Source organism: Natator depressus, chromosome 9 (genome assembly GCF_965152275.1).
Source record: "Natator depressus isolate rNatDep1 chromosome 9, rNatDep2.hap1, whole genome shotgun sequence".
In the NCBI taxonomy this organism is placed as follows: Eukaryota; Metazoa; Chordata; order Testudines; family Cheloniidae; genus Natator; species Natator depressus.
In genome coordinates this window covers 22,863,561-22,885,559 of record NC_134242.1, presented here as the reverse complement: position 1 = coordinate 22,885,559, position 21,999 = coordinate 22,863,561, and the positions used below count along the sequence as shown (strand labels likewise).

Genomic DNA, 21,999 nt, shown 5'->3' with positions numbered 1-21,999 from the left:
ACTGCTCTGCCGCCACTGAATAGTCTTTAATATTCCAGAAAAGTCCTATTGATCTAACTATTTTTTGTACCATTCCACTCATATAACAAAGGGGCCAAACATGATACGGTTTCTAGGGGGTACTGTAATATAAATAAAATAACAAGTATAAACACTGGTTTCAGAGTAGCAGCCGTGTTAGTCTGTAGCCGCAAAAAGAAAAGGAGTACTTGTGGCACCTTAGAGGCTAACAAATTTATTTGAGCATAAGCTTTCGTGAGCTACAGCTCACTTCATCGGGTGCATTCAGTGGAAAAATGAATGCATCTGATGAAGTGAGCTGTAGCTCACGAAAGCTTATGCTCAAATAAATTTGTTAGTCTCTAAGGTGCCACAAGTACTTCTTTTCTTTTTAAGTATAAACACTGCATCTCATTATTGCTGTGCCTAGATTTTGGGTTAAGACATTGTTTGCTGGATTAATCTCGATATTGCAATCAGTGTGTCTGGGGGTGGGAAAGGACACTCTATTAAAAATATATTTTATACAAAGCACTTCATATACGACACACCTACAGTACCACTGAAACACAGCCCTCGCTAGTCTGGAAAGTGCTGGTGGACAGCAAAGGGAATTTTCTCAGTGTGGTCCACTCTGTCAATTCGCATGATATTTGGTGTAGTTCTTAAGCTCCAGCTCCTGGAATCAAGTGATTACATGACAATCACAACTTTCATTTTTAAAAATTATAATTTTCTAACCTTCATGGTTGAGGAAAAGGAAGCTTGAAAAATGTGATTCACGGGCACCCTAAGCCTCAAAAGCCAGAAGGAAAATACACAGAAACCAACCTTTATTGTTGTTTTATTAATACTAATAATAATTAATATATATTTTATTATTTAAAAAATTGTGATTTTTAAGGAAGTTTCATCAGCATTGAATCCTTGGGGTTGGCAAGCCTGAGGACACCTTTCCTTATGCTGCCACTGGGCTCGTCACCGCCCCCTGCCTCAGTTTCCCCAGCTGTAAAAGGAGGCTAAGGATATTGGTCTCTTTGTAAAGCTCCGCGCACTCCATCGATGGTGCGTACCAGCAGAGTGCGAGGCACGCATGAATTATTATGACTGCTCCCGCCAGTGGGAAGCGCCACGTGAAGCGGAAGGGCCTGGCTCCCATCCACACAGCCCCTCATCGCCGAGCCCCGCCGCCTCCCGCCCTGCAGGTGGCGCTGTCAGGAGCCTGCCAAGTGCATGGCCGGGCTGGTCCCCTCAGTTCCCCGGAAGTGTTCCCAAGTCGGGCCGGAAGCGTTCCCTAGCCGGGCCGGAAGCGTGCGGGCACCAGGACCTTGGCGGTCAGAGCCGGAGGGGGAGCGGTGCGCCGCGCCTTGTCTAAATGCGCCATGCTGCAGCTGCTGAGAGCCGGGCTGGTGTTGGGGCCTTGGCGGTGTCAGGGCTCGGCGCTGCTGTGGCAGCAGGTACTGGGCTAGGCGAGCAGCTTCGCTTGTTTCCGCGGGGCCAAGCTGGCCAGGGAGCCGGAGCCCCTCTGGCTGGCAGAGCAGCTCCCGGCCCGGGGAGTGTCGGCAAAGGGCCAGTTTCTGCCCGGTTGCGCGGGGCTGTTGCCATCGCGCCGGGGGCGAGGGCTGTCCGGGCTGCGGGTAGTAGGAGATACCACGATCCCTCTGCCCCTAGGTGTAAATACATCCATACTGCCCTACACAGACCGTCTGACTCAGGTCTGCGTTTTGAGATGCGTCCACATTGCAAACCGACAGGGCTTGGGCCTGAATCACAGTGGAACTCTGACTCAACCTCCCCTGCCCCTTAGAGTCCTAAGACTCCAGTCCTAAGTGCTCAATGACTTCAGTTAGACTGATGTGTGTGGATGGAAGGGGGGGTTAGGGCTCAAACCTGAGTCAGAGCCAAGCTTTAGTGTGCAATGTAGACAGACCTTAAACTTGTGGGCCTCTTGGCAAGAGTATGGGATTAATCTTTGCGTATTGACCAAATTATATGCTAATGACTCTTTCAAAGATTTCAGTGCACTTTCTAAACATCCACGAAAGTGGACAAGCTAAAAATCTTACCTTAAAAGCCAGATTCCTTACCTGTATTCTTAACACCATGTTATCTTATTTAAAACCCATCATCTCTTATTCTAATGTACTTTTCACTGCTAATGCTTACTGCTTATTTTTTTTCATTTCTTGTAGTTTTGTAGGCTTAAGTAGTTTAGTCAGTGATCCTTTGTGGCTCTCGAGCACTAGAACAATCCTGCAATGATTGGGTTGCAAACACCACAGGATAATGTATAAATCCAAACAAAGAATAAAAGCTTTTGTTGGAATAAAAATGCACTTAATATATATTTAAGTCTTTTGTTCACAAAACTTAAATTTATGTCTGAAGTGATCTGAAAGTGTCCCTGTAGACCTTACATACATCCTGGTGAGGCAGGTAAATATTATCTCAATTTTATAGACATAAGAGTGTGACTTGACTGATTTAAAGGCCATGCAGACTCCGTGATGGAGCTGGAAACAGAATTAAAGAATTTTGGCTTCTGTACCTCAGCTCTAATCACCAGACAAAGCTTCCTAATATCTTGATAATTACATTCTACTAACTCAATACTCCCCTAGTCTCACTTGGATACCGAATATTGCTGCTTCTCTTCTACTATAATACAATGTTACTATGCAATGCTTAACCCCGCTCTGCTTTAGTTGAGGGCTCTAAATTGAGGAACAGGTCCCTTATTCCTGCAGTTGTGGTTCGTATTCCTTAGGGCTCTGGAAGTGCTGTTAATTGTATTCCTAGTCCCCTCTTGTTACTGACCTGCCTCTGCACAGAGCTGCTCTATGCTTATTCACCTTTGCCCAGATTTGCCCTCCGTATAGGTTTTGCCTCTCACCTGCAGGTTACTGGCATGGGACTTCATCTGTACAGAGATTACATTTTTTATTTAAGCCTCTTACCATTATTGTAATAGCGATGTCAGTAATGGTGGGAGCACTACCATGGCCACATTGTCATTGACTAGAAATTAAGAGGGGATGAATGGAAAAAAGAAAACTAAATGGAGGACAATATCTTAGAGCGTGGAAGGTAAGACTGAGGGAAGTAGTAGGTAGACATGGAGAACAGAGTGTGGAATGAAGGGATCGAAAAGAAGGGAGACGGGGTGAGTCTATAAGTGTCCAAATCCTCAGTTTCTCACGCACAACACTTTTAGGGATGGACTCACCAATAATGGCTATCTTGTCTGCTCATTTTCAGATGTTCCTGATCTCTCCTGTCACCTTGTGACCTACTGTCTTTCTGCTGCTCCCTTTAGGCATAAAGGGAGTTTGCTTTCATACATTGTCCAAAAACCCCTTAAATCCACACTATGGCCCTCCTCAGAACAGGAGAGCTAGGAGGTGGCTTGACTGAATTAATAGCTGGTAAATGCAGGGAAAAATAAGACTGCTACTTCACACAATGTCTTTGAATGTGTACAGTATCTTGCCTGGTATCCCAGAAAGCAAGAGGGTGCAGGGAGCAAGTTTATCTGAAACCTCATTGCAGCATCTCTCTCTGCTTGCCCAAAGGATGGCAGGCTAAGTGCAGGGTTGATTGAGCTTTGAGTTGGAGGTGGGGGTTCTGGAATATGCTTAAGGATGTTTGGAGAGCTCAGATTAACTGATTTATTTCCTATCACAATGAAACAGAGGAAAGAATCACTTTATTGGTCACAAGTTACCTTCCTTGAGGCATAAAGAAAAGGAGTACTTGTGGGACCTTAGAGACTAACCAATTTATTTGAGCATAAGCTTTCGTGAGCTACAGCTCACGAAAGCTTATGCTCAAATAAATTGGTTAGTCTCTAAGGTGCCACAAGTACTCCTTTTCTTTTTGCGAATACAGACTAACACAGCTGCTACTCTGAAACCTTCCTTGAGACATGTTTATGGTGAGCCATTGTTGTTCTGACATGGACAAAACTGGCTGAACTGCCTTCTTCTCTTGTTTTTCAGTTTCTCTTGAACAGCTGCAGACAGTGTTCTTCAGGAATCATTCCCAATGAAAAGATCCGCAATATTGGAATCTCTGCTCACATTGACTCTGGGAAAACGACATTAACAGAACGAGTCCTTTTTTACACTGGGAGGATAACACAGATGCATGAGGTTTGTCTCTGCGATACTGGTATGACACTCGTTTTGGTGGTGAGGGGATTTTGAACGTTACATGCAATGATTCAGCTATTGAGTTGTCTAGAATTGTTGAACCACAAAGAGCACTGAATGGAATAAGAAGGTTGTGCTTAAAGGCTTAGTGACCCTGTTTGAAGTACAAGCCAAATGGGGAATCCTAGAGACAGCTTTCTCATGGTGCTCTCTGACTCCTCCCTAAAGTCACACACATTTGCTGTCACACACACTCCCCACCCCCCCAAACAAAAAACCCCAACAGACCTACCACCAACATAAATGGAGAACTTCTCCATACAGTCAAAGGTGAACGCTCAGTGGCTCCAGATATGTTGGCTTATCAGATTCATAGTGAAATAGAAATTGTTTGCAATGGCTTTTTGACCACCAGGTCTTCTTCAGGAATGATATGCAAAGGAAAGAGCAAAGCTAGTTAGGATTGTAGACTTGTGCCACTAACTCAGCTGAATTTTGTTGCCTGTGTGAAAGATGCTTAGTCTGTGTTTATTCAGGCAAAATTCTAATTCAAGCCAGTGGGAGATTTTCTTTAAGTAAATGCTTTACTTTTTGTGTTTAGGTAAAAGGTAAAGATGGAGTCGGGGCTGTCATGGATTCTATGGAGCTGGAACGACAGCGTGGTATCACAATTCAGTCTGCGGCAACATATACCATATGGAAGGACACCAACATCAACATCATAGATACACCAGGTAACGTGAACTCTGAGAACTTTGCAAGTGCTATCCTAACCAAAATATCTTGTGTCCAAAGAAGACATCGATTCTCCCCCACCACTGTGTTACCAATCTGATAACAGTAATGTAGCTGTTTATCTGAGCTGATCACACAAAGTGTTGCACTGAACAGAGACTTCCATGTGTTTGTTTCTGTCTGCCCAATCCAACCACCCGTTCTCCCCTGACCGCTCCAGGAACCCCTGTCCCTGACTGCCCCCCGCCGCCCCATCCAACCCCCCCTCCCCATCTTCCTGACTGCACTCATTCAACCCCCTCCCCCGTTCCCCGCCCTCTGACTGCCCCGACCCCTATCCACACCCCCACCCCCGAACTCCCCTGCCCTCTATCCAACCCCACCGCTCACTGCCCCCTTACTGCGCTGTGTGGAGCACCGGTGGTTGGCGGCGCTACAGCTGCACCGCCCAGCTAGAGCCAGCCACGCACAGTGCAGCTCAGCACACCGAGTCAGGCTGCGCTCTGCAGCTGCACTGCCCCAGGAGCTCGCCACCCAGAGCATTGTGCTGGCGGTGCGGCGAGGTGAGGCTGTGGGGGAGGGGGGACAGCACGGGAGGGGCCTGGGGCTAGCCTCTCGGGTCAGGAGCTCAGGGGCCGGGCAGGAGGGTCCCACGGGCCGGAGTTTACCCACCTCTGTGCTAGGTGCTGTACACAGAACAAAAAGACAACCTCTGCCCCAACAGCTTACAATCTTAAGTGTTGGGCGAGAGTCAGCAGATACAGAGGGAGATGGGGAGCACAAGAAAACAGTGAGACACTATTAGTCATCACGATCAGCAGTGGTATCAGTGGTTTTCTGTTTCATTATTGATATACAGTAGTCTGCTCAAATCAGTTTTCCTTTCTGGCTTTTTTGCACTAGTATAATGTTGTTGTGTTTGAGTTGTAGTCACTGTATGGGGATTTCTATGTGATTAAAATCAAAACGCTGTCCAGTGGAATTCCTTTAAAAACAATTTCTCAGAAACATTTATTTTTTTCAAAATCTAATTCTTGGACAGAATTTGACTTGACAGTGTCCCTTTCAGCATAGCTAAAGATTTATTCATGTGGATACAGAAGAGTAAACAACCCAATAGAGTGCAATTCCTTGCTGCAACTTAAACCAACACAGAAAATTGTTTTTCTCATTCAGGGCATGTGGACTTCACAATTGAAGTGGAACGAGCGTTAAGAGTTCTTGATGGAGCTATCCTGGTGCTCTGTGCTGTTGGAGGAGTCCAATGCCAAACAATGACCGTGAACAGGCAAATGAAGCGTTACAATGTCCCATGTTTAACATTCATCAATAAACTGGACAGAATGGGCTCAAATCCAACCAGAGCTGTGCAACAATTGAGGTAACTAATGTGCTTAGCTTGTTTGCAGTGCAGTTTCAAACTGTTCATGTGATGTTTCTTGATGTTCTGAGTAGATGTTAATGAGCTTAGCTTGTATGGTCTGAGATAACAATTCAGAGAATAATGCGTAGCTTCAGGTTAATCAGATGGTAGCAAGGTAACAGAAACAACTCTTCTTTAACGTCGCCATAAGGTGGTACCAAAATAACGCTCCCATTCATCAAACAGCTGTCAATGCCAGCTTAGGTTATGAAACTTCCATTTCCCCAAAAGAAGTCCGTTTCATGGCTAGTGAGTTAGGTCTGTGGCTCATTTGGACTCATTATGATAATAGAGATGTTTCTGGAGTTATGTATAAAGGTTTAATAATAAGATAGTAGTGCTGCAGTGCATTGTTCCAGTATCCCAGGGAGGAGGAGTAGGGACCTAAACGTGGGGCAGGCGGTTGACTTTAGCCTTGTATCTCATGCAGGTACTACCTTCTTTTCCCCCATCTTCTTCCATCCTCCAAGTCTGTACATAGATTCGTTCGTAGTAGAAGAACAAGCTGGCTCCAAAGTACTAACACACATGAAGGAGAAGTAACTTCCTGGATTAAAATTACTATTGAAAACAACTAACATGGGTGAAAGCAAACTTTGATGATCTGCTAGCGTTTTGATTTCACTAGGGCTCTGATACTATGACATGAGCCAGTGAGGCTTTTCACTTGAGTGAAGGAAGGCTAGGTTATTGGTCCCGGGGACACTATTGAAGAACCCAGGTAAGACAGATGAGTTAAAATGCTGCCTTGCTTGTACTGAGAACTGATTTGTATTTTTAAACTTTTCAGATCTAAGTTAAATCACAATGCAGCCTTTATGCAGATTCCCATTGGCCTGGAGGGAAACTTCAGGGGGCTTATTGATCTTCTTGAGCAAAGGGCCATATACTTTGATGGTGACTTTGGGTAAGTGGTTGATGGCATTTCTTATTTGTTGAGGCTACTCCCTGTTTGGTGAATGCTGAAACTGAGTAGACAATTGTTCCTGTCCCTCCCCCCCCCCCCCCCCCCCAAAAAAAAAAAATATTTCTTGGTAGTGAGAGAGGTAGTTAGTGGCTTGCCTGGGAGGTATGTGTTTGGTTGCCCAGCTTTGGTAGCTGCATCCCTTTGATGGCCACCTGAATGTGGCTGAGAAGGTAAAACAGCACTGTTCACTAAGAATATAGGGAATGCAGTTTGATTGAGGAGCCCAAATCTTTGCAATCTCTGTGGCTGTGGGCAAGGTGGGAAGACAACACAGCATTATATCACGTATCTGGCAGAAATCTGGAGCAAGATTTTTATTCTTGTGGCCATTGGTTAAGCTTGTTGGGTGAAATCCTGTCCCTATTCAACACAGCAGCAAGACTCCCATTTACTTCAGTGCACCTGGATTTCACCCATTCTCTCTCATGAGGGTGGGGTAGATAGGCAAGGATCCCGTTCTTCACTTTATATTGGCTGTGAATAAAAAGCATCCATCCATGACATAATGGGGGATGAGGCCCCTAATTTTGTATCTTTATTTAAAACCTGTTGAGATGCCAGTAGGGCCAGTTTAGGGTGCAGTGGTAGCTGCCGGAAACTTGGTGCAGCATAAATCAAAGCGATCTGACATTACAGCTGTCTAGAAGACAACAATTCTGTTTTGTGGGAAGTTTTGAAAATAATTTTTGTTCCCCATTGGAAACAAAACAAGACCTTTCAAATGTTTTCACAAAAAAAAAATTGGTTGAAATGTCAGTTTTCAGACTAAAACCGTAGCTTTTTGATTTGGGAAGAAAAGTGTGTGTCTGTGTGTGTCCGTGTGATTCAGAATAGAGCTTTTCATCCCAGACCACTCTGAATCAGGCAGAGCAATGACTTGAACCACATCCCAGGCAAGTGCCCTAACCACCAGGCTGGAGAACATGGCAGTCTCTCTCTCAACCTTCCCAGTCAAAACCAATATGTCTCTGCAAAATGTTTTGGCTTTGACAGAACAGGATATTTTGACAAAATTTCATGTAGTCGAAAATGTTTGGATTAGCTCTAGTGGCCAGGCTGGTTGCATCCAACCTAAAGAGTAGGAGATCTCCTGCTCTGAAACGAGGTCCAATAGTACCTGTTTGGCATGTGAGTCTTGGGATAAACTAAAGGTAAGGTGGAATTGAGGCTGATGTACAGATTGTTCCGCTGCACTGCAAAGCCCCAGCATGAGCTGTTGAAGTTCCTCTCTGCTGTGGTGTTGGGGATGCAACATTGGTAGACCTCAGGAAGTTTATTACTTGCCTACATGCCGAGACTGTTGAACTGACTCAGAATTTCATGGCCACTGTGGTGCCCACATTGTTGAAAGCTCCACTCACATAGCTGTCCACAAAACTTACCGTGTTTTCTTTGCCTTTGTAGCGAGACCATTAGATATGATGAAATCCCAGCTGAATTTAGGACAGAGGCTACAGAAAGACGCCAGGAACTGATTGAATGTGTTGCTAACTCAGATGAACAACTTGGGGAGCTGTTTCTGGAAGAGAAGATCCCTACAGTCACTGATTTAAAGGTAAATGATAATTCTTGTGGAACATGTATTATTTATTAGCGGTGAGATTTTTTTTCAAAGCCTCCTAAGGGATTCGAGTGCCTAAATACCATTACAGTTGTTCTTTATATCACCCAAAGTGTGCCAAGTGCCACATATTGCAGGGCCACCGTTACCTTGTAAGTGTGCCTTTACCTAGAGGCACAGCCTCCCTTGGGTGAGAGGCACCTTCGCTCCCTATACCAGCTCAGATGGCTAACAAGGCTGCCAGATGTGTTGGTGGGTTTTGTAATGTGGACAGGGAACTGGACTGACACCCCCAAAAGGCCATGAGGTCTGGAGTGGATTTGAACTTTTATGTGCCCTTCATAACTCTGATAGTCTGTATAAGTATGTCCACACTTCACACTAAATCCAGGTCTGTGGGACTCAGGCTTGTGGAGTCAGTGTTTCAAGTCACAATGCTTGAGTTTCCACACTGCATGGTAAACCTGGATTTCCAATTGCTGGACCCAGTTGTCTCAGCTGTGCTAACATGGCCATACTGCACGACACAGAACTTGTGACTCAGGTCTCTTGATGTGACCTGCTTCCACACTGCATAATGACAGGGCTTGGACCTGAGTTACAGCAGGACTCCCGTTTTGACCCACCTTCTAACAGGTTCCTAGGTCCTGAGTACTTCCTGACCTGCGTCAAACTGATTTGTGTGTGGACAGAAGGGAGGTCTGGGCTCAAACGTGAGTCAGACCCTAGGTTTGGTGTTCAGTGAAAACATATTCTTTATGCCCTTCTGAATCCTTGAGCCATCTATTTAGTCACCTAGGTTCTTTAAGCATTAGTCTATCACTGTTACAGATGGCCATACTGATATTGAGGCACAGAGATTGTGACTTGCTCAAAGTCACACAGCTATCCAGTAGCAGTGCTAAGAATATATACATAGTCCTGAGGAGGGAATTCTGCACCAAAAGATTCTGTGCACAATATTTTAAAATTCTGCATATTTTAATTGTCAAAATAAGACAAACACAATAATATAATCACACCATTTTCAATTATTTGCTGACAAGTATTTTGAAATAAATTACCAAAATAACTGAAAATGGTATGATTATATTGTTGTTGTGTTTGTCTTATTTTGACAATTAAAATATGCAGAACTTTGCAGAATTTTAAATTCTTTAATTTTTTGGTGCAGAATTCCCTCAAGAATACCAGGGTTCCAGGTTTGAATGTATTTTCAGTATTCCAGGAAAGTGGCCAAAGCAGTATTCCAGGAAAGTGGACAAAGTGGCCCGGATGGGATAAGTGGGCACTGTTTCACTGAATTGAACTCACTTAGGCTAGACTGAATTTGACTCGGACTTGATCATGGAAATCATAACTTTAAAACATAGCTTTAGATTTAAAAGTGCCTTTGTCAGCATCTTTTTGACTCCCTTGGTATCAGAGTAATGTGGGATTGCCATTTTGTAATGCTTTCCTGTTCTATTCATGTTCTTATACTGCACTCATCACCATAGGAAGCAGCCCCCTATACCTGCTATTAATGGTGTATTATGGAGGCACAATAGTCACTCAAAGTTGGATGCATTGAGGGTTCCATTGTAAACTTTACTTGGATACTCTGGGCCCCTAACTTTTGATTTGAGTAAGTGATTTGTTTGATCCTTTTATGTATGTAATGTGTATTAGGATTGAAAGAATATTGATTTTTGGCTCCATGGAACTTTAATGATGAATCTTGTTGTCCAGCAAGTGCTCTGGCTTCAGGAGCACTCAGAAAGTTTATACCTCAAGATGCTATTAAAGCATGTGCCATGATGGCAAAAGGCCTGATTTTTCGGAGGTGCTAAGTAGCTGTTGCTCCCACTGACTTCAGTGGGAATTCTGGGTGCTCTGTGCATTTGAAAATCTGGTCCACTGTGCTTTATTTGATGAGATGTAAAGGCAAGAAAAACTAACTGGCCCACTCATAAAGCACCCCCTCTGCTGAGTGACTAAGACAGTCCTTAATAGTGGCCTTAGAGAACTGCAAAGCTCTTCCAGCCAGAGGAGGGAGTGTTGCAGTAGTCTGTACACTCTGTTCCTGTTGTGATTTGCTGTAAGAGATTCTAAGAGTTTGTTGTTGGTAGTACCCAGTGGGATGTCTGGGAAGGCAGTCTGTTACAAAAGTAAATTTGTCTATTCAGAGTGGCCTTGCTCTTATCACCTTTCCTGAAAGCAAATTAATTAGTTATTTAATAGCTGTGACAAAGCAGGTTTACTTATGCTAATTTTTTTTCAGTGGCAGACAGCCAAGTTCTTGTTTAACATATTTTTTCTTGGAAAACATGTTAGCTATCAATCCTGAAGGTCACAGTGTTAGTGGATGATCGTTAAGGATCAAGTGCTTAAATAAATACCTGGTTCTCTGGCACCAAAACATTATTTACAAGAAATGTTGTCCGATGTGCCCCAGCTCCTTAATGGAATGAAAATAATCTTCACAAAAAAAGAAATAAAATTACTTCTGTATCTCTAAAAAATTATTGCTGATGAGAATTGAATGGAGCCATACATTTCCAGTGTTTTATTAGGCTGTCAAAATAGAAATAATAGGCATTAACATAATTAAATAGGTTTCCAAAACACACACACTCAATGACTAGTTAAGCAGAAAAGATGACAATGGAATCTTGTATTTTTGTGCATAATTTTGTTAGATCTTCAAATATTTTTTTAAAAAAAGCATCCAGCAAGATTTTTTTCCAATTCAAGAACTGTTAAGTTTTTTTCCAGTGTCCTCCTTATGAACCATCTTGCTATTTCAAAATATTCTTTCAATCAGGAGAGCTTAAAAATAAACTGCAAGGTGGATGGCTAAGAGTTTGTGCTAATGGAAAAGGCAAGTAAAATTATTTAACGTAGGGACCAACAATCCTTTTTTGCAAGTAGTTTGAGTTTTAGCATATTTTATAAAAGTCCTGATTACATGGAAGTGCCATGTGTATCTGTAATGCCTCATGCTTTGGCCTGACCTCAGGGCAAATTGACTCCAGCCCTTCATTTAAGAGAGCTTGAACCTCAAGCCTAAACTTTAGGTCTAAATTTTCAAAACTGACTCTTGATTTTGGGGTGCCTTAATATGAGTACTCAGTAATTTATTTAAATAGGGCAATCAAATCACTAGACTATATTTTCCATAATTGACCTTAAGTGAATGGAGCCCAAAATGGCCTTCAGTGGTGGTGTGTAGGGTATAATTTGCTTTGGGGAAGGGGCGGGGCTTTAGGGAAGGGGCGGGGTTGATCCTGGGTTGCCCTTAAATTCAAAAAGTGATCTTGGGCGTAAAAAGGTTGGAGACCACTGTGCTACATACATCATTAATGCTATAACAATGCTTCCGGTCCAACCCTGTCCCTTTATGAATGATTATCATTTTTTGTTCTTGTTAACCGTTTGCTTGGCACCTTGCAAGGGATAAGTAAAGACACAATCCCTGCCCAGCAAAGCTGCCAGTCTGAACTGCTACAGTGTTAAAGGCGACTACCTTTGGTTCTATGTATAATATTGGAATTGCTACAAAATTTAAGTAATTCATAAATGTTTTTCTAGCTTGCAATCAGAAGAGCAACACTGAAAAAGTCCTTTACGCCTGTACTTGTGGGAAGTGCTTTGAAGAACAAAGGAGTACAACCCCTTCTGGATGCTGTTTTAGACTATCTCCCAAATCCATCTGAAGTCCAGAACTATGCTATTCTCAACCAGGAGTGAGTGCCAGAGGGAAGAGGGTGGGGAGGACAGATCTATTTTTATAAATATAAAGTGCTTATAGAATCAGGATTTCAAGCAGTTTCAAAACAGAGCCGGAAATTTTAACAAAATGCATGAATAATACAATTCATCAGTCATTTTAAAGAAAAACATTTATAGTAGTGTGGTGTAGTAGCCTTGCATGATCATTAAAAGATGACAGATCCCTCCATCAATGGGGCATTCTTTTCACTTGTAGTATAACATTGTTTTACTTGCTCTTAAATATTAAAACTGACAAATAGTGATCTGGTCAGGTCTTATTTGTAAGGATAAATTTATATTAACATCTTAGGTTGTATCTAGACTAGGAAATAGGTCATATTTAAAAATGTCAGGGCATGTTTTAAAAAGTATTTGCTATTTCTTACTATAGTTATGCCCTCATAGTTTAAAAACAAAACAAAAAAACCCCAGCCAAATCTTCAGTGCTAGCATATATCCTTTTGTGTATAAATGGTGGTTTGAGTAATCTGTACATATGTGCATATTTTCAGACATCTCTTCATGTAGAAATAAATCTTAGAAGGATGATCAGGTTTCTCGTGCTGTATTTGAGTTGCTCAGATAATGCAGTGATAGGTACAGTGTAAAACCTTTATACCTAGAAATTATACTAGTAAATGTTGTTTACCACCACCACACCCGAGCACCAGTATTTTTCATCTGACTCCTCACCCCTTCCCTGTCATGACCATCCTTCTGTGTTAGAAAGGTTAGATAAAGTTTCTTATGTGACCCATCAGTGTTACTTCTGAGCTTGTGAGAGCAGTTGCTACTGAGGGTTCTCTCTGCTCTTCTAGCATCCAGGTTGGAATGTTTTCTTTATAATAGTTCCATTCCACAATTGTAAGACCAAACCCAGAGGCTCTGAGGTTAGAGCCCCTGAATTGAATAGTAGCATATAGTGCAACAGCCAACCTAACCCATTCTTGTACCCTTATTGGTACTGACAGGTTGAGTTTTTGACCAGCCAGCTGTAGTTGTGGTAGTCATGCGCTTTCCCTCTCTGTTCTGTTTCATGAATACTCCCTATGTTGACATTTATAAGTACGGGTCTCTGCTGCATGTGCAGGAAGAGCGTGACGTGGAGGGCGCACTTGGCTGCAAAGTCCATGTCCACACTGCAAGAAAAACACCCGCAGCAGTGAGTCTTAGAGCTCAGGTCTTGTACTCGTGCTATGGTACTAAAAACAGCTGTATAGACATTCCTGCTCAAGCTGGAGTTCAGGCTCTGAAATCCACAACCCACCTACCCCCATACTATCAGACCCTGAATGGGAGCATCTACATGGCTATTTCTAGCACCATAGTGCAAGCCTGGTCTATAGACTCAGGCTCTGAGACTCTCTGCCACATTTGCTTTTGTTTTTTTCCAGTGTAAAGAGAAATGTTCTGCACTGTCTTTCTTACTAGGCCCTGGTCTACTCTAGAAAATTAGGTCAGTTTAACTACATCAGTCAGAGTGTGAAAAATTCACTCTCCTGAGTGGCGTAGTGAAGCTGACATAAGTCCCCATGTAGACTGCATGAGGTCAATGGAAGAATTCTTCCATCACCCTAGCTACGGCCTCTCAGGGAGGTGGATTACCTACGCCGACAGGAGAGTCCCTCCCATTGGTGTAGGAATTGTCTACACTAAAGTGCTACTGTGGCGCAGCTGTAGCATTTTAAATGTGGAAAGACCGTAGGTCTCCTTTCAGAGTAGAATTACACTTCGGTAATATTAACCAGTCTTCAAAATACCTGGAAGAGGCAGTAGTGTTATGAGGAGACTAGAACTTGGGAGGTTAAGCCAGTTTTGCCCAAGATCACAAAGGGAGTCACTGTTAGTTTGGATTTGTACTTGAGACTTTCTGGCTCCCAATTCTGTGCCTGACGCACACCTCTCTCTAATGATACTTGCTTTTGGGATCAGGTGAAATCCTGGCCCCTTTGAAGTCAACAGGGGTTTTGCCATTGACTTTAAGGGGGCCAGGATTTCACTCTAGGATTTCTGTCCCTAGTGCTTTAAAAGTGCCATCTTCCATGTAGAATGAATTATATCTAATAAAGCGTTGAGCTAGCCACTTCTTCCAGTGGAATTTTAGTGAGATGAGTGAATGCTGGTGATAAATATGTCAGTGCTATGGACCTCCACTTCAGTGATGGCTGTAGTTTGTCTGAAGTTGTCTCCAAAGAGCCTGTCTCCAGAGGTGCACAGATCCTACTGGGAGGTGCTGAGCAGCACTTTGCAATTCCCAAACAAATTCAGTGGAAGTGTAGGGCACTCCAGCACCTAGCAGGATTGAGCACACATTCAGGAGAAGTTGCCATGTATTGTCTAATCACCTTAACCTCCCCCCCCCCCTTTTTTTTTTTTAAGGGATTCTGAGGATAAAACCAAACTGCTGCTGAACTCAGTCAGAGATGACTCTGAGCCCTTTGTAGGTCTGGCTTTCAAACTGGAGGTGGGTTATTAATGTTTCTTTTTCATTTGAGAGGAATTTCTAGTTCAGCAAGAACAATTGAGGCACAGGGCATTTCCTGGGAGAACTGCTGGATTAAGTAAGATTTATCTGCACTGGGCCATTAATGGCAGCTTGTCATTAATCCCCAGGAAATGTCCTAGGCAGGGATGGTTACTGGTTTTGTAAATGAAACATACTAGAGTTTTGTTTAAAAGTTTTCTGGTAAATATGTCTATTTGTGCATATGACGCGTTTGTTACGTGACTGAGCTAAGGATTTCTAGCAGATGGATGGCTGGTACATTAGCCAGTTGACTTGCTTCAATTGTTTGAGTTTTTCATTTATCTTTTTCATGCTGCCAACATCTGATCCCAGCTGACTGACTTAGAGTGTTGAATACAGCTTCTATTAATCACCTTAAAGACATACTGTACCCACATTCATTATTTGTGACCTGGGTAGAGAACAGAGCAAACAAAACCAAAGGGATCTGCCATAATGTGTATAGCTCAAATCTCTCAAAAGGGGCAGAGGGGTAAGAATTCTTCCATTCTGTATGAGGTAGATCTTTAATGCTGTTAATATTAGCACCCTGCGTAAGGCACCACATGTACTCTGGTTGGCTAGCAAAAGAATTTGACTCTAACATTCAGTGTGCACTGAATTCTGGGGAATGACTTTTAAACCAGGTTTTCATTTCATGAGCATAGCTTTGGTCTCAAGATGAATTGCCAGGAAAAAGCATTAACAAATGGATGTAGAATGGGGTGAGATGGTGCAGGTATAATTAATCTTGCCTCAGAATTGGGGTGGTTTATGGACTAGATGACCTCTTGAGGTCCTCAGCCCTAAATTTCTGTGATTCTAATTGAGGATGAAAACATGGATGGCCTCTAATGTGTACTACTGTATCTTACCAGAACTGGTAGATCTTATGAGATAGAAGGCAAAAAATAAGAGAGACATGATCAGGAGGTAGGAATAAAGTGGCAATGAAGCTGATACACTAGGAGGAGAATAGCCAGGACATTGGTTGTTTCTTAGGACAGGCCAAGGAGGTGGTGATGGCCTCTCATTTTGTCCAGTTAGAAAATTTTTACTGTCTGGAAAAAGGGATAGTGGTGTATTGGTAAATGGCAGGTCCTGGTACATGGTGATGACCATGAATAGGATGCTGACAATAGCCCACGTGGTGATGCTGCTGCCCATTGAGTTAAGTTTTTCCACAGAAAAATGCACAAAACAATTGTTGTTCCAGATAGCTCTCGCTTCTCATTGCTTCTCATCTTAAGATGATTCTGGTTTATTGCAGTAACAATTTTGTAGCTTCAACAGAAGGCTTGAAAACCCCTAATCAGTTCTTTTAGTCCAGACAAACTCATTTAGCCCATTTCTTTGACTCCATTCTGTGCTGTCTTTCAACCTCCATTTTTATCCTTCCCCCTTTCTTCCATTTTGGCTCAGCAAGACTTCTTATCTTAAAAATAGCTGTGTTGTAACATATTTGTGGGGTCAGCAGCTATCCTGGCTCCCAAAGCCCCATGGAGCTGCTGAGCTCTGGTCTCAGTGCTCCTTTGATGTCTGTGCCTGTTGCCACAGACTGACAAGTAAATCTTTTAAATGGAGATCTTACTATCAGAGATCGAGTTAATAATGACTGTTAGACAATACGTTTCTTTATTTTAATAATTTTTTTTCATCCTGCTGTGTCTGAATGCATCTAAACATGGGTGAATTTGGAAATTTTAAAATGATTGCATTCCTGATACACATCATGTTTTTTCAAAAGGATTTGATTTTTCCACTTTTTCTGGGTTGAAAGGCGTTACCTTCCTTCTCTGTGGTTGGAACGGAACTGTAGCTGAAAAGTTTTGCGTTCCTTTGATTTATCACCGATATTTTCAGAGGGAAATGTTATGTTCCTGTGAAAAGCTGGAAAAGGGGGTGGGTTTGTGCATGTGTGAGAGGGAAAATAAGGCTTAAAATGAAAACGTGGTTGCATCTTTAATTAGAGTAGTGACAGAGACCTCTGTCATATGAGACATTACCATCTGGATTGTTGCTAGGATGCTGTGGCATACGTTTTAGCGGGCAAGCTTTTGGAATGGTGAGTTGGGGAGGTAGGAAACTCGTCAGGAGATGCCAAATTCTACCCCAGAGTTGAGAGAAGGTTTGACTGTTGTAGAAATTTAGATGAAATTCTTTTTGATGTATAATTTCAAACTAATAAACCCAAATTAATGGTCCTTTAGCAACAGCACAGTAGAGTGCATGTAGAGTAGCAGTGCTGTTGACTCTCATGGTGGTTCTAACTTTTATCTCCATTTTTTAATGCCATTTGCAGGCTGGCCGTTTTGGGCAGCTAACGTACATTCGAGTTTATCAGGGGATGTTGAGGAAAAGTGAATACATTTACAACACCAGGACAGGGAAAAAGGTGCGAGTGCAGAGACTGGTTCGCATGCATGCAGACTTGATGGAGGTAAGTGTAGGAACTAGAACTAGAGGAAAATGTTTGGATGCTGTTATCTGTCCTTCAGGCTTTTTTGAAAAGTTGAGGTGCTTGTTCAGCATCTCAAAATAAAGCAACACATGGCAAAATTCTGCTCTCACTTGGCCCATGTTACCCTGTTTCCTTTAGTAGAGTTCTAAAGGTAGAACTGGACATTAAAATCTACTCCATTGTATTTTTTTTCCCCATTGAGTTGGACGATTCTCCACATATGTCTGTTCTCCACCCCTGATGCCTTACAACATGGCTCTTCGCCTTCTGGCTGAAGAAGGCTAGATGTCACTTTCTCCTTTACAGCTTCCTTACTCATGTCTGTTTTTCAAAGGCTATTTCCTCTCTCTCCCAATGAAATAGCTCTGCTGTGAGGTTTTTAATATAATTCTCAAACTAAAAATTACCTCCCAAAATGCTACAAAAACTACCCTATCCAGAAAACATGCAGCTGTGGAAAGCAAAGTAGGTTTGCTTCTAGAGTTCTTGCAACTGTGATACTATGGGCAAGTGAAGATTGCATGAAAGTTAGCAAGCGACATGCTTAGCACCCTTTCTCTTGGGCTAGCTAATATTGAAACTGAGACCCCTTTATGAATTTGCACTGAAGATCTTCGTGTCAAGTTTGTATCCAGCTGTTTACAGCACATTTTTGTCAAAGCTGGAATGTTAAAATGGCTAGACTCTTAAGCCCCTTTTGCAAATTCCAACCCAGTCCTTTTTATCGTAGTTCTTTCCACTTGAAACCAGATGTAGCTGTGTGTGTATATATTAGATATTCTTTGCCATTTCTTTTCAATACCATGTACATAGCTAACCTGATTTTCTCCTCTTAGGATGTAGATGAAGTTTATGCAGGAGACATATGTGCATTGTTTGGAGTTGATTGTGCTAGTGGGGATACATTCACTGATAAAACCAGTACTGACATTTCCATGGTAAGTATAACTCTTTTCATGGACCTGATCCGTCACGCCTTGGGACTTTATTGGGTTTTTTAAGCCACTTTTTCTTAATTTAAATGCTCTGTTTATTCAGACAAAGGATATCTAACTGAAAATAACTTTTAGAAACATTTCTGATGCCAGTTTAGATTCTGTAAAAATGATACAAACGTAAAATTGCGGTGTGGATATATATGTAGGCATGTATACAAGATATTATACACACATAATACCAAATGTCAGCTCTCAGGAGTAAAAGTTAGGTATAATAGGTAAAATGTTGTGTGTGTCAATGTACATATAAAATTTGGAGTTAAAAACATGGAAGCCAAACCATTTAACTAACTAGGAGACCCACTGTCCAGAAAAAAGGTAATTTCACATTCAAGCAACAGTATTAGAAATAAGAAAAGGAGTACTTGTGGCACCTTAGAGACTAATCAATTTATTTGAGCACGAAAGCTCATGCTCAAATAAATTGGTTAGTCTCTAAGGTGCCACAAGTACTCCTTTTCTTTTTGCGAATACAGACTAACACGGCTGTTACTCTGAAACCTAGTATTAGAAATATTTTTCTTATAATTACTATATATATTAGAGTACAGTTTTGTCATGGTCTTGAGAGGAACTAACAGAATTTAGTAAGAAAATGGGGAAGGAGTTATAGTGCTTTGAAAATATCTGATAAGGCAAAGTGCTTTAAAGAGAGCTGTAAAACTAATGCAGATATGTTGGTGGTTTGTCATGTACAATATATAAAATCATTTATCATCATCATCATCACTCCCATAACCGCATTGGTCATTGAGGCACTATCACTGATGAGCAATCAACCATTAAATCATTAGCTTCAGATTTTAAAACCTTTTTGATATACATACAAGAATTGTAACTAGTCAGTTTTCTTTACTGTGTTTGAAATGATGTTAGGTCAGAAGGATTCTTGGTTCTAATACATATCCACTTGTGGCAATGTTTTTCCAGTTTTATAATTCAATTAAAAAAAAAAATCCTCCCCATCACCTGAAACATAAACCTGTACAAATATCACTCACTCATACTTGCAAAAATATTTGAATACATTGTGTATACGAATGTGTCATGCTTACCTCATCCCACTGTCCTTCAGCAGTTATTGCATAAGGTTTGAGCTTGGCAAATGGGCAAGTTCTTATCCCTTTCCTTCCACCTTAGTACTCTTCCTTCCTTCCTTCCTTCCTTCGGAGGGTTGGTGGTGATCAGGGTAGTATTCTAGTATAGATTTAGATCGCTTCCATGCACACCCTTCATTCCCAATGCCGTAAAGCTTGAGCCCAAACTACACACAATAGAGAGTGGGTCAAGGACAGAGTGACAGCCTTAAATCTCAATTTTCCTGGCTTTGTGATTGTAAGAACATAACATTATTTTAACTTTTACCTAGGGATATGAATACCTGTTCAAAAAGTTAAACGTTTAAATGATTAAAATTATATTGTTTAACCGCTTAACTGATTAAAGGGAGAGGGGCTAGGGCTGCTGCAGCTGGGGCTGCTCTGGCCGGCGCTGCTGGGATGGGGCTGGAGATTAACGGTTAGGGTCAGTTAACCAGGAAGACTAATGCTTACCAGTTAACCATTTAGTATTTTGCATCCCTACTTTTACCATGTTAGATGTAAATCTGAACAAAACCATGTTATAAAAATAGTCACTTTTGTTTGGAACGCATAGTCCCTGAGACCAAAACTTCAGTTTTCTGCTATGATTGCATTGCCAGCTGTACTGAAACTTGTTTATTTGGTAACTGTTCCTTTTTAACTACTACAGGAATCGATTCATGTCCCTGAACCTGTCATTTCAGTAGCCATGAAGCCTTCCAACAAGGTAAGAGCCTGTCAATCAAATTTATAGCCAATAATATAAAACTTTCTGTCTGAGTTCCCCTCCCCTATCATTCTACTCTTGTCATTTTGCAGTTTATTGAGGGAAACACTCTGGATTTGTCTATGCTGTGAAAATGAGTGGTGTCTTAAAACATGTTAGCTGATGCATTTATCAACATTTATTTGCTACTCAAATTGTTTAACATATGAATTAAATGTTAGCTGGTCCTGATTAACTGTAGGGATTTAGCTACATTAAGGAAAGGCTATCCGCTAAATCAAGGTAAAAGGTGATAACCTGCATGTTCACGAAGAAAAAGATTGGGGTTAGCTAACGCTGACCCAATCATGACCTCTTTTCCTACTGTAGAGGTGTTCCTGCTTTGTGGTATGGCACATGCAGGCACACTTGCAAGAGTTTGGAGAATGAACCTGATTGTAAGTTTATGGATCTGTTTGGGATGGCAAATCCGTAGACCTCTTATTGGGAGGAAACAGTGCTAGCTAGTTAAGATGAACTTTTCAGACCTTTCTATCATCTGCTGTTTATAGAATGTGGAATAAAGTGGTTAATTTATTTTGCATGTGTGTAATTTTTTTTTTTTTTTTTAGAATGACCTAGATAAATTTTCAAAAGGCCTGAACCGGTTTACAAGAGAAGATCCTACCTTTAGAGTCCACTTTGACAATGAGAGCAAAGAGACCATCGTTTCTGGAATGGGAGAATTGCACTTGGAAATCTATGCTCAGGTGATTATAAAAACTGAATCTGAGACGCATGCAGTTGAGTCTTGGCTGGGGAAAGTATTGCTCTTTATGTTCTGCCCTAGAATATTGTGTAGTGTTGCTGTGCGCTTTTAAAAACATCTGCAACAATCTTTCTTGTAGGTGGGCTAAGTAATCACAAAATATAGGCCCTGATTCTGCAGTTGTGAATCACTATGCTTGTGTGGTGCTAACAGGTAGAGTTTGGGTGGAAAGCTGTTTTGAGATTTCAAAGATTTCACACTGCACATTGGGATGAAACACATCTTTTGACGTGTGTTGCCAAAAAAAAGTCAGTAGCCAGTAGCTGAGTAGTTGGGGCAGTCACCTGGGATGACTTGGGCATAAGTCTAAATTCATGGCATGAATTAGGCAGAGCAGGGATTTGAACCAAGGTCTTTTTCACATTCTGGGTGAGAGTTCCAATCACACCCATCCTGGATTTGAGAAACCTTGATGAAAGTATCGTCAAAACTGACCTTTTCCTGTGAAAACATCCATTTTGATGAATCGGCATTTTCCAATGAAAAAACATTTCATTGAAAAATTCCTGACAAGCTGTACTACCAGTGCTCTGCAAAAGTGCACGATTCCACTTGTTTAGATCCAGTGGAGGGTTGGGGCCACAGTTCATAAAGGATTTTTGGATCTCCAGAATGAAAAGCACTAAAATATTAATGTAAATAATTATTGGCTGCTTAAGGTCAGGATTTAATAAATGTCTAGATATAGATATTTGTACATTTCTTAGTAATCTTTTATTGGTGTTAATAGTTTTAGTTGAAGGCTTTCTATCATCTTAAAAATCAGACTTTGGTCTGAAATTTTTTACCTATTAGTACAAACACCACCTAAGATTCCTATAATT

The 21,999-nt window shown here is 41.7% G+C and overlaps 1 protein-coding gene across 1 annotated transcript in view; it reads left to right on the top strand.

The window, feature by feature from the left end:
- The first annotated feature begins 1,284 nt into the window (after positions 1–1,284).
- The window catches only part of GFM1 (G elongation factor mitochondrial 1), a 42,834-nt gene continuing 22,119 nt past the window's right edge, over positions 1,285–21,999 (top strand). Inside the window, exons 1-12 of the mRNA XM_074963695.1 lie at positions 1,285–1,457; positions 3,999–4,151; positions 4,753–4,885; positions 6,063–6,267; positions 7,100–7,216; positions 8,681–8,831; positions 12,411–12,565; positions 14,973–15,057; positions 17,402–17,539; positions 18,397–18,498; positions 20,311–20,367; positions 20,979–21,116. Of these exons, the coding sequence (XP_074819796.1) occupies positions 1,383–1,457; positions 3,999–4,151; positions 4,753–4,885; positions 6,063–6,267; positions 7,100–7,216; positions 8,681–8,831; positions 12,411–12,565; positions 14,973–15,057; positions 17,402–17,539; positions 18,397–18,498; positions 20,311–20,367; positions 20,979–21,116 (1,509 nt within the window). The 5' untranslated portion in view covers positions 1,285–1,382. The remainder of the gene's footprint in view (positions 1,458–3,998; positions 4,152–4,752; positions 4,886–6,062; positions 6,268–7,099; positions 7,217–8,680; positions 8,832–12,410; positions 12,566–14,972; positions 15,058–17,401; positions 17,540–18,396; positions 18,499–20,310; positions 20,368–20,978; positions 21,117–21,999) is intronic.